Raw genomic sequence first — 12,466 nt, forward strand, 5'->3', positions numbered from 1 at the left:
GAGAGGTCTAGACCTGCTCTATCTGTAAATTATAGAGTGGTCTAGACCTGCTCTATCTGTAAATTATAGAGTGGTCTAAACCCGCTCTATCTTTAACTTATAGAGAGTTCTCTCTTTCTCTGTGACATGAAATGAAATTGTAGCGCAGGTTTTCTGTTTTAAATCTGTACTTTCCAACCCCGACGGCATCAACCGGTTTCAAAAAGCTCCTCCACAGCCAAGGAAGACATTCTCCAACTGCTGGGTTGAATGGTACCTGGTGAAATAAATAAACTGACATTGTGTGTAAGGTTGGTGGAAGTCCCCTTTTTAAAAGAACATTTTATTTGTTTTTATTTTAAAACCTAATTGTAGATACTATATCAACCCTTTAGGTCCTTCTTATCCTACCTGAAGCACACTTCTGTTACTTGCTACTGTAGCACTTCCTCTCGGCAATCAAACCCCTAATTTATCTCAATTTATTATCTTCATGGTCAAGACTCTGAATGTTCCAGCATGCAGAATGCCAAGTCATGCTGACCTCAAGACGAGCCATACTTTCATCTAATTATCGACAACAAGGAAAAGCTGTTTCCAAGCTCTTATTAGCTTTATGAAGGCCCCATTTTGAACCTCCAAATCAATTTCCCTCACAAACAGTCCCTGGCTACAGAGGAAGCAGCAGTAAGCAACACATCCGAAAGTGCCCTGTTGACATGAAGGGATGCATCCACTCAACATTAAGCAGATATCAAGATTTAACAATAAAATGTGATTACTTGGAAATCAAATGTTTTTTGGGGGTTGCCCAAGTCCCTGTCCTTGATCCTTTCAATCTCCAGACCTCGTTCCTAGCCTGTTTGTTACACAGCCGGTCAGTATTGAACAAAAAACCATAACAACAACTGTGATGAAGTTGCCCAATCCACATAAAAGGGTTGTACATTTATTCTGTCATGGGGAGACAAACACAATGCATCTCTTGGAAGGGTTAGATTTCAAACAGGATGTGTCTGGATGAGAGAAGGGCACTTGGCAGGTTGTATTACCGCTGTTTTCTATTGGTTTTCTAAATATAGTCCACAGGGTGGAGTTTGTGTGCAATGCCAGATGCTGGCCTGTTAATCGGCCATGGTAAGGAAAGACAAGCTATGACCTGGTGTCCCATCTTTGGATATTTAGATATTTAAAAGAAGGCTTAGGAGACTCAAACTGCAATGATTGACTAAGAGAAAGATAGTGTTAAAATACTTCAGAAATGTATTTTAAATGAGAGGCAGAGCAGTGGTTTCCGTCAGATGCACTAAACACAAGCTGCTCTTTTCAGAGTATTAAATGATCTCTTATGTTCTGTGTTGGTACTAAGTGATTTCAGTGCTTTTCATATCTTTGCCTCATCAACTCCCCCAAGCTTCTGTCCCAGGATCCGAATCGGTTTACATTAAAAAAATATCTTCTGCCATTGTTATCCAGACGATATGCAATTAAACATTTTGTTTAAGCCTCAAAATGCCTGTTATACATAACTTACATACATAAATTGACTCAATTCTACAACAAATGGCTGGCAGATAATTAAGCTAACTAATGACAAAACAGACTCTTATTTCAATATACTAATTTAATTTGTCAAATTAAATATATTATAATAATCGCAAAGCAGACTGTGGTCGTCACCCGGTTGGATACCACCGGTTAGGCAGGATCCAGCCACGTCTCGGCTAGAGGACACCACGGCTCCTGACATCCCGGGGGAATACAACGGAGACCACACAGCTCCCTGTCCAACGCCTGCACACTGACACGCAGGATGCACAGCTGAGAAGCTGCAGTCGGGTTTCAATTCCTCCACAAAAAGGAGACTATGCTTGGACTTAAAGGAATTCTTTGCTGTTTTTAAACCAGCTCTGTGCCATCTTTGTGTCTGGTCTTCCCAGTGCACGGACGAAGCCCAAACAACATGTTGTTTTGCCCAATCTGGCCGTTGTCTGCAGACCTCTGCTGGGAGTTTCATGCACAGGCATCAGGGAAGAAATAGAGATGTTGTGATACCGATGCCAGTATCGGTATCGCCTCAACGCTGGTATTGGTATCGAAAAGTACTGGAGTTTATGCACCGATCTAATAACACATAATAAAGTCCTCAAGGATATCTACGTTGAAGTAGTTCATTTATCTTCTTTTTCTCTTATAACTGACTGTCAAACTGGATAGTAAAAGAACCTGAGACAGACTGACAACAAAGATAGAAATCCTATCATATCCATTCAGGGATAGTAGTTCACAGCTGTTTAAACAGAATAACATATATGACACACTGGTATCGGATCTGTACTCGGTATCGGCCAAGACGCAAGATCAAGTATTAGAAGCGCTATCAGGAATCAAAAATGAACATTGGACCATCTCTAGAGGAAATCCGAACAGTGTTCATCTAAACACAGTGCCCACACTGCCATGACACAGAGCTGAGAGCAATCAATCATCAAATGCTTGGCCTTTCTGCTTGATCAATAAGATAAATGATTTATCGATTTTGGAAGTAGTTGCAGATACATTTTCTGTGGACAGAAAACCAATTGTATTAGTTCTGGTGGGTCTTGTAAAAAAACACCAACAACAACACATGTTTCTCAGTAAGGTCCAAAAAAAGGATTAAAGGCATCCCGTCTGCACCAGCCGGCATCCTCTCTTAAAGCTGGTGCGTAAATAATCTGACATAAGAATGACTGGAGCCAAGGCTACGAGTTGGCTATGAGGAAAATACCAGGACTCAGACTACAGTCTTGTGGCTCAAGTTATTTGGAGTATTTGGAGTAAGAAGTAGGCTCGTGGTCAGAAAGTCAGCACCTTGAATGCCCAGACACAGAATGGCCGGAGGAGAGAAAGACAATGACAACAATCTCCCCTGCCTCAATACCTGCTGTTAGGACGTCCTTAGAGAGGACACTTATCTGAGGGAGCTGCTCATTGGCAAACAGGAGAGAAGTGTGGTTGTACTTGGACGCATACGTCTGGAGTACTGCATAACCGTGTGCCAGTGTTTGTGCACGGTCAGCCTTTCCTGGATTAACGACGGGTAAAAACAGTCAGGTGGAACAGAACATCCATTCTCTCAAAGCTCCAGGGGCTGCCAGCTGTCCGCCTCCAGGTTGCTGTCCTTTTCACTGCTTTTACAAATGGAAACTAAATTGATTTAATCCCAAATGTCCTGGGGGATTTGGTTTACTTCTAAAGACAAAAAGGATCCTCATTGAAACCTGAGAAAAACAAGCCAGATGAGCTGAGGCCTGAGCCTTCCTCATTCATCAGTTTCCAGCGGTCTGTGAACAACTACATCCCATCAATGACTATCTATGTTCTTCTCCAAATGTGGGGAGAGAGGAGAGAAAGTCCTTGAAGAAAGGAGTCATGAACAAACAACGCACAGCTATGAACAAGCTAAATTCTTGAAATGACTCTGACCTTTATGTACTATTAGATGCAGTACATTACATAACTACCATTTAAAAGTGAACTCATATTGTTGTTAAAATGGCTGCTGCTTTTTGGTATGACTTCTAACTGATGTCATTTCTCTTCTAGCCAAACTGAAATCAAAATGTAGTTTTGCTGAAGCATCACAACAAAGTTATGTTCCCTTGCCCAGAAGATGATGACGCATCTCCTAGCAACACCAGTCCTCAGATGTCACTCACCAGCTGTCCCCCGTAGTTTTCACTAATATTTCCAAACCTATTTCAAAAATGGGAAGTTGTGCACGATAGCTGTGGCACCATTATAGTTTCTTACTCAAAAAGTGAGGGCATTTATTTTAAATTTAAGTTTGACACCTTATTATTTTTTAGTTACTTTTATGTGTGTTTAGCAGTAAGAAATGATTCCATTTAAATATAGAATACAACATTCAGTAAGAAAAAGTTGCCCATTGACTGTGTTCATGGTGGTAATGCGTTCAAATGCACATTGTTCTAGGTTCCTTTTTTCTGCTAACATGAACATTGTGCTTCTCGTTGCAGAAACTGGAGAGCAACGTCGTCCAAACCCCATCTGAATCCTCTCTCTGAAATCTAAGACCGAGCAGACCAAAACCTGTCCAAACGAGGGTGCACTTTGATCGGGAGAACTCATTTCCTTCTGGTTTGAATGAGTATCTTATGCAAGCTACCGACAGTCATCTAGAGAAAATCTAATATCACGATATTTTGGACCAAATACCTCGATATCGATACCAAAATGATTTTGTAGTGCTGACTATTGGTGCTTTCACAAAATATTGACACAATGAGCTTTTTGATAAATAATCATCAACAATGTGGATATAATAAGTGGGTAGTGTATAAGTGGGTAAAGGTCAATACCAGAACAGTTATGACATTCTGGGAAGATCAGAAAATGACATCACTTAACTGTTTTTCAGTCTTTAAAACCAGGAAAAGACAACATTATGCCATATTACAATATCCAAAATTCTGGACAATATCTAGTCTCATATCACGATATAATATCAATATATTGCCTAGCTCAACAGTCAACAGTACATCTGAAGAATATTTAGTAGCCACAGGAGAACTATTGGAAACACCTTCACAGCTCATCAGTCCAAACACTGGCAACCACATCCACTACTACGGAGATCCTAGGAGATACTACAAGGTAAAACAAGGTCTACTAACGGGCTGGCGACACTCTGCAGCACACACCCACCTGGCAGCGAGATGGGTGACAGCTCGTTATAGCCCCCGAAGGAGGCGTTGCGGATGAGTTTGCGTCCGTCGGGGTGTGGTGGCCGAAGCGACGCTGTACCGCCGCACGTGGAGAACCGGCGACGACTCAGCAGGCCCTCCTCCTTCATCATTGGGCCGGCGGGAGCCCCCTCGGCGTGCCGGAGGAGGGGAGGGAGGGAGGGGTAGGGGAGTGCTAAGGGTAGAAGATCAAGGGAGGTCGGAAAATAGTCCAATCCGTCCCACGCAGCTAGAGAGCCAAGCGACCCAACCAACCAATACACAAACAGAAACACACACACACACTAGGCACTGACCAAGTGCAGTATGCTGCCTTTCTCTACGGTTCCTTCAGCAGACTGCTCCCCTTCTCGCTCTCGCTCTCACACACAAACACACACTCTCTCTCTGCGAGTGTGTATGAAAGCAGCAGCCTGTAAGTGCTTAATAACGTATAAGCTGAGCCCCTCCTACTCCCTCTCTTCTGGATGGGTAGGAGCGCTGCATCTTAGCTTGAAAAATGCCTTTTTGTTCCACATCTCATCTTTCCATTCTGCTCTCTCGCATCGTTTCTAATTCAGGACTTTAAATTTGAAGGGACAATTCATTCCCCGGATTAATCATTGGGGTTTACGATACTTAATATCTTGCTAATATTCCTCAAGCTGAATTTAGATTCACCATTCACTTTTATGACATCAGCAGATGAGGTTAGAAATACAGGGAGGATTGGTCAACTGAAGTGCATTTTTCTTCTCTCAACAACAGCTATATATATAAACTGAAAACCACATTTTGGACAAAAACTTATTTCCACACATAAAAAATGCCATAACCTACACATAACCATATCACTTGTCAGAGTTGAAACAGATTTGATGGATGAAATGTAGATCCAGCTGCCCACCAACTAACATGTCACTAACATGGAGAGTGCTTCACCAACAAGTGTTTGTTTCAGCCTAATGCTCACAGTTCCCAGGAAGTGCTGCTTGGTGACAGTACAGGGCCACTGACGACTCTAGTTCTTGGAACCATGGGTATTATATCAGAACCCACAATTGTCACAACTGTAATCAAAAAGGTCATCCCTTCGGTATGACCGTGTGTGTGTGTGCACACACGCACACACACGCTCTACTGAGGACAGAAGGAAGCACTTGATCACACCAGTGCACCACTAATTACTATTAACCCCGAGCTACTAATCAAACCTACAGTAGATACAGGATAGTTGATTAATTCCAAAGTTAAATCAATCGGGGGAGCTTCTGTCTCAGCCAGTGAGAAAACTATATAGCCTACATCTTCATGGCCTGAAATACACACACATGCTCAGGACCTATACATGCACTATACATGGAGAGATGTCAGAGTGGGGGGCTGCAAGCTGAACCAGCGCCCTGAGCGGTCGGGGGGGTACGGTGCCTTGCTCAAGGGAACCTGGCAGTGCCCAGGAGGTGAACTGGCATCCAAGCCACCAATCCACGCTCCCAACTTTTTGGGTCCATACGGGGATTTGAACCAGTGACCCTCCGGTTCCCAACCCAACTCCCTATGGACTGAGCTACTGCCACCCACTATTGAGGATTTCACAATATTGTTTCTATCATACTGACAATACGTGTTGCGGCAATATTTACGTCATTTAGACAACGCTTTACATTCTGATCCTGGAAGGTTATGTTCACTTTGGACTAAAGTTTCGAATAAAGTGAGAAAATAACCATACTTTTTAATTGTTTAAGTCATACAAAGTGAATGTATAGAAAAATAGGCTAGGTTATTTGAAAGAGATTATTTATTTTCTGAATTAGCAGAAAAGATGCTATGTGTTTTGTGATGTATCTCGTTACCATGACATGAAATGACCTATATCAGGTTAGACCCAGGATGACCTATATCAGGGAAGATATCGCCCAGCCGTACATCACAAACGCTGTGTAATCTGTGAAAACACAAACTGGTGGCGCCTATAATCTGCTTTGTTATTCTTTTCAGCTGATAGTAGTAGCAAATTAAATATTTCTAACAGAAGAGTAAAGCTCTAACGAAACACACTGCAGACAAACTAGGACCCAGTAACCCACGAGCTGCAATATGTCTGATACCAGGCAGTGAAGGTGATACACACTGCAGACAGGAGGTCACATGCAGACAAACTAGGACCCAGTAACCCACGAGCTGCAATATGTCTGATACCAGGCAGTGAAGGTGATACACACTGCAGACAGGAGGTCACATGCAGACAAACACCTAGTCTTAAATAAACCCTACAAGGAGACCCTGTAAGTCTGGGATCAGCTTTGCAACAAAGAGGCTTTTAACTACGAGCCTGAAGGCGTCTCGTGTAAAATCCTCTCCTCCGAGTCTCATGGTGAGAACATTTAGGCACTTTAAAGAGAAAAAAGGAACCAAGGAGTGTGTCTCTGTCCATGTGACAAGTTAAGTAAAATACTTTAACATTTTACCTTGGTGTGAACTTCTATCCTCATGAGAGCCACCTCACATATATATAACACACACGCGCACGCGCACGCGCACACGCACGCACGCACACACACACACACACACACACACACACACACACACACACACACACACACACACACACACACACACACACACACACACACACACACACACACACACACACACACACACACACACACACCAAAAGCAAGGAGACAGCACAGGTCAGATTGGATTTCACATAAGCGGGTACAACTAAGACAAAACAGATGACAAGCAACAACAAGCACTACCTTGTTAATTGTCACTACTTCACACTGTACCTTGCTTTGCTTGAGGCTATAACTTCAATTCACTTTCCCACGTAAGCGTGAATGCTGCAGTCAGTTCCACATATGTAACAGCCCTCAGTTGAAGCTGTTAAATGACTTCCCTGAACACGGCAAAGTAGTGTCCCAAGGTCAAGTGTTAACAGGACTCCAAATGGCCAAATCATGCTAAAATCCCTATTGCTTCAGATCCAGGTTGTGTCAGTCCAGGTGAGAACGTGGCCATCCGAGCATAGCTCAGGCCCAAAGGCCGAGATGTTCTCCATCACTTCGTCCTGCACTCCTTTACTTCCAGGGACTCTTTTTGTTATCTACTGTGCGTATCTCCCCTGTCAGGCTGTGTTCCTCTTAGAGCTCAGGCATCCCAGGGCTCAGCCAAAGGATCAAAGTGTCGGCAGAAGGAGGACTGCTGGATTGGCAGTGGCCGAGGGTGCAGAAGAGACCAGCCCCCTTCATGTAATTAACCCCATCTGACATGCTGTTATCCCTGAGACGGAGTTAAATCCATACTGACACCACCTGCTCTCTGCTCTTGCACACCCTTGCTTTCCACCTCCCTTCTCTGTTTCTTCATTTATTTTTTAAATCTCTTTCTCAACTCTCCCACTATCTTTTCATCTTCAGCACATCGTTCTCTCTCTCCCCTGCATCAGGTCTCTCTCTCTCTTACAGGTAGACTCTCTGTTGACATGGACAGACGACAGCAGTCAGCCAAAGACGGCTAAAGCGAGAGCAAATTCAAAGCCGATTGAGGAAGCCTTGTCAAACAGCCTCCTGGGTTTATTTTGGTTCTCAGGGAGTCATTAAGAAAAGAAGGCTCAGTTGCCAGCCAGATCACGGAGACACCAGGGATTGATAATGTGAAAGCAGTCTGAGTTATAGACTATATATCATTAGAAATTAGATTAGACAGGAAATAGGATAATCATATATATGCAAACCTTCTTTATTTCTAACAAGAAGCCCCATACAGCCATAGTTACAGATGTACTGAGCGGGTCATTCTAAGAGTTGAAAAATAAACGTTGCGCTGTTCTCTGGTGGAGAAATGTTATGTTACTAATCAGGTGACATGTCCAACAATATCTCCCATCGGTCGATAATATTTGCCCAGCCAATAACAATTGCCAATAGGTGTGTGTGTGTGACAAGGTTGGTCGTCTCTGAAGCTTGATTTATACTTCTAGTTTTTGGATCTTGTTTGTTTTCTGGTGATGTCTATTAGATACAAATAAAAGCATGTAAATGTGTGTGTGTGTGTCACTGCATTGATGAGTGTGAGTCATCTCAATGTGGGCTATCTCACGCCTGAGGAAAGACGGGGAAAGGAAGGAAGAAAGACATGCAGCACTTCCCGTATTCTCTGTTCATCACGCGCAAACCGAAGCCCCCTATGGCTCCTACACCTAGACCATATCTACTCTGCATAGAGCCTCTGTACAGCCAGGAATCAGCCTTATGTCTCTGCCCTGGGATTTACTGCTTGTCCTATGTTAGCTGGGATTAGCTCCAGGCCTCCCCAAAGATCAGTGGCTACAGCTATGGGATGGATAGCTAGCTAAAATCAACTATTTGAAAATGGCTGTAAATGGGAAACCAGGTTTCTTTGTTTTCCAGCAGCATCAAGTTTCCAAAATGGGCTATGGGAAATGACTGGGAAAAAATAACTATCATCATAATCAATGTTCACACTATAGTTGTGAATTTTCATACAACTCCTACAGTCTTCAGCAATAACTATGTCAGTATAATACTCATTATCTTGTGACTCCAGAGTAAAAAACAGTGACAAGATCTTTAGACAGTGGTCAAGAAAAACAAATCAAGGCATACACGGTCATCACTTTGACGCAAGAACAAGGGCTCAAAGGGAAATCTGTTGCCATGGAAACCCATTTTTGTGCTGCAGGGAGTTGAGCGTCAGAAGAACAAAACATTGATGTGGTTTAATGATGCAATTGTGGTTAGAAGGTGTGTGTGTACACGTAGCCAAATCTGCTTGTAGGCACACACTCTCAGGACAATATACAGTATGCCAAAGAATCTTTATATTTTATTACACTAATATGAGGCACAGCCGTGTGAAAAACAGAAGCAGGTCTTTACTACGGCTGTGTAAAGTGCATGAAGACTTGTCTAACTGTTGATAAATGCACCACATAATGACCACACACACACACACACACACACACACACACACACACACACACAGAGAGGCACACGTCTGATCCACTAAAGAATGAGCCCACATCTCCGTGTCCATAGGAGTCAGACAGTGTGTTGTGGTATATGTTGAGTGAAGGTCAAAGAGAGGAATGGGTATATTTTTCTATGTTGTGCTCACTCCCTCTTGTGGTTGGACGTAGGCCTGCAGCCCTTTTAAAAGAGCCGAAAAACAAAACAAGACCAGCTGTTCCCTCAAATGTATTAGTTCAACAATACTAGAGCTACCCAACGTTTAACAAACAAAAGGTAAAAGCCAAGAAATCGAGCGTTGATGAGTGTTTGAAATTCCACACTTTATTGATTATTATGTCATGTGTTTGCCATTTTAGATTGGAAACGGTGTGAACATTTCCTCGGTTTCTCAACTCCAGCAACAAAGACACGCCCTCACAGCTCTCGCCCTGCCTATCACCTGAGTGTGCACCTTAAAGATTTCCCCATTTTTACCATGCAGTAATAAACAAAACTATATGACAATATGAATCTCTGAACAGAACAGGTACTTAGAGAATGTACAAGGACATCTGGCAGTCCACTAACCACAGCACAGAATCCACAAGAGGGCACTATAACCCAAGAACAAGGTCCAAGCAGTGTGAGGGGTGATGTAAGACCTGAGCCAAATCTACCCTCCATCCTCCATTAGATTTGATCCTAATCTGTGGTCCAGGGATCCCCAGTCACGAGACTATCACTAGACCACAGTGAGTGTCAGTGAAGCCAAACAAGACGATGTCCAACCACACAGTCAGATTCTGATGACCTCTTGAGACAGCAGCGGTCATTTTGTAATTCAGCAGTATTTAAAGAGAACAGCAAGAGTCTGATGATCAGGCAGCTAGCCTGATTTACCTCATACACAGCAGCAATAGCCCTCTCCAATCGTATGTCCTCTGTTAAATATTAAGCATTCAATATCCCAGAATAACAGAAGCAGCACACAGAGAGAGAGGGAGAGCGAGAGAGAGAGGATGTACACCTGATCTCCCTGCAGGTGTGTGGCTGTGCATCAGTAAACAGACAGGAGAAGAAGCATGAGTCACTGTTTCTCCACCACAAGTGGCTGCTAAAGGTACAAGCTACACATAATAACACTGACAGCTGGTCTGGGTCTAGAAACGTCCACACAAAGTCCCCAGTATGCGGGATATCATGAGTGTTGTCTTGAGTCTAGGAAAACATAAACCAGGGTCAGCATATATCTGCAGGAGTGTGTGTGGTAGTGTCAAGGACACAGTGTGTTTTCATTTCAGGCATCTAGCTGGTGTCATTATCAGGAGCACGGTAGAGTCAGTGAGCGGGGGGGGGGAGTTCTTTGGCTACGTGGCTGCTGCCGCTGCACTGATCCAGCTATGAGATGGCCGCTCTGACCATTCAGCAACCAATTCATATTCATCTGTTTTATCGCCTCATCGCATAGAACTAGTTTTACCAGAAAAGGTGAAAGGGTTCATGAAAACCAGATCCCTGCAGATCACCAAGACATTTAATCCCATGCAAAGCTGTCATGTCAGGGAGCCAGATAAGGGAAGGATTACTAGCTCTGAATCGCTGGGAGACTCTCAAAGTAAATCTATGCAACTTTGGCCAAACAGCTGCAACTGTGGCAGCTAGTAGCCATTTTGAATTACTGGTGCATGCTCAAATGTAGGTACAAGTAGCAGAAGAAGAAAGGAGTCCCAAAGTCAACTAACTGGCTGACAAAACCCCTGACTGTACTGAACTGAGCAACTACGTGTTTTATTTCTATTTATGAACTTATAAGCTTGAAAAGGGAAAAACGTGTTATTTGTTGTTTCAGTTGAATCGCAGTCTCACTTTGATGTGAAAGGAAGTGTCAAATTTAAGATTAACAGAGGAAGAAAGACAAAGCAGGATCTGGCGTAGTATGTGTGGTTAGAAAAGTTTTTTTTAACTATAATAAGATAATGTACATATTATAGGTCGTCATAAAAAGAAAAAGGTGTAAGACCGGAGTATGTTTTCATCTCAGTTTCATATTGAACAAACTAAAGCTGACCTATAAAAGAGACAAGTTGAAAACTCAAACCCTTGCCTGCTTGCTGTGAACAGTGCAGTGCAGAGGAAGTGTGGATCTTACCGTGTGTGTAGCTGACTCCCGGGCTGAGGGTGGAGGGGGTAGCAACGTGCTCCCTGTTGGGCGTTTGGAGGCCTGCCTCCTTCTCTTTCTCCTTCTCCTTGTCCCGCTCCTTCCCCTGGCGCTGGCTCATCCTGCCTGGGGTCAGAAGGACGGTGTCATCCCCGCACACTACAGCAGCTACAAGGAGAGGACACAGAGGACAGAGAAGGAAGGAGAGATATAACATGTTACCATCTTACTGCATTCCCATCACAAAACATCTTCAGACAGCACTCCTGTGGAGCATCTGCTAGGGGCAGCTTTCTCCATTATAACACAGTGTGATAACTTATATAACGCTTATTTCAGCCAGTAGAGTGATCCCGACTGGTCCGGCCAACGCTGCCATGCAGACCCTGCTAACTGCTAATGTTACCAGGCCAGCGGGTCACGGCTGTTTACAGCGTGTAGCCTGTTCAGCGGTCGTAGCCGACAACGTGAGCTATTTGACGCCAAGAGAGGGGCTGTCAACTGGGAAGCAATTGTTGCTGTAATTCTAAGTCAATAAAGTGTGTTCTGTCGGGTGGAGAGGATGGAGAGGTTGTTGTGTTGTTAGTGGTTCCTACTGTAATTCTAAGCAGAGAAAGAATGTG

General features: G+C 43.5%; 1 protein-coding gene across 16 annotated transcripts in view; it reads right to left on the minus strand.

The window, feature by feature from the left end:
* osbpl8 (oxysterol binding protein-like 8) overlaps window positions 1-12,466 on the minus strand; it is an 83,106-nt gene that overhangs the window by 24,507 nt on the left and 46,133 nt on the right. For 12 of the 16 annotated variants that reach the window (XM_034865403.1, XM_034865397.1, XM_034865398.1 and 9 more), the window contains one exon: window positions 11,835-12,011. In XM_034865403.1, coding sequence (XP_034721294.1) covers window positions 11,835-12,011 — 177 coding nt within the window. Of the gene's footprint in view, window positions 1-4,689; window positions 5,086-11,834; window positions 12,012-12,466 lie in introns of those variants that run through there. The other 4 variants (XM_034865412.1, XM_034865404.1, XM_034865411.1 and 1 more) reach the window with 4 other exon arrangements.

This window comes from Etheostoma cragini, unplaced genomic scaffold (assembly GCF_013103735.1).
Source record: "Etheostoma cragini isolate CJK2018 unplaced genomic scaffold, CSU_Ecrag_1.0 ScbMSFa_1523, whole genome shotgun sequence".
Lineage (NCBI taxonomy): Eukaryota > Metazoa > Chordata > Actinopteri > Perciformes > Percidae > Etheostoma > Etheostoma cragini.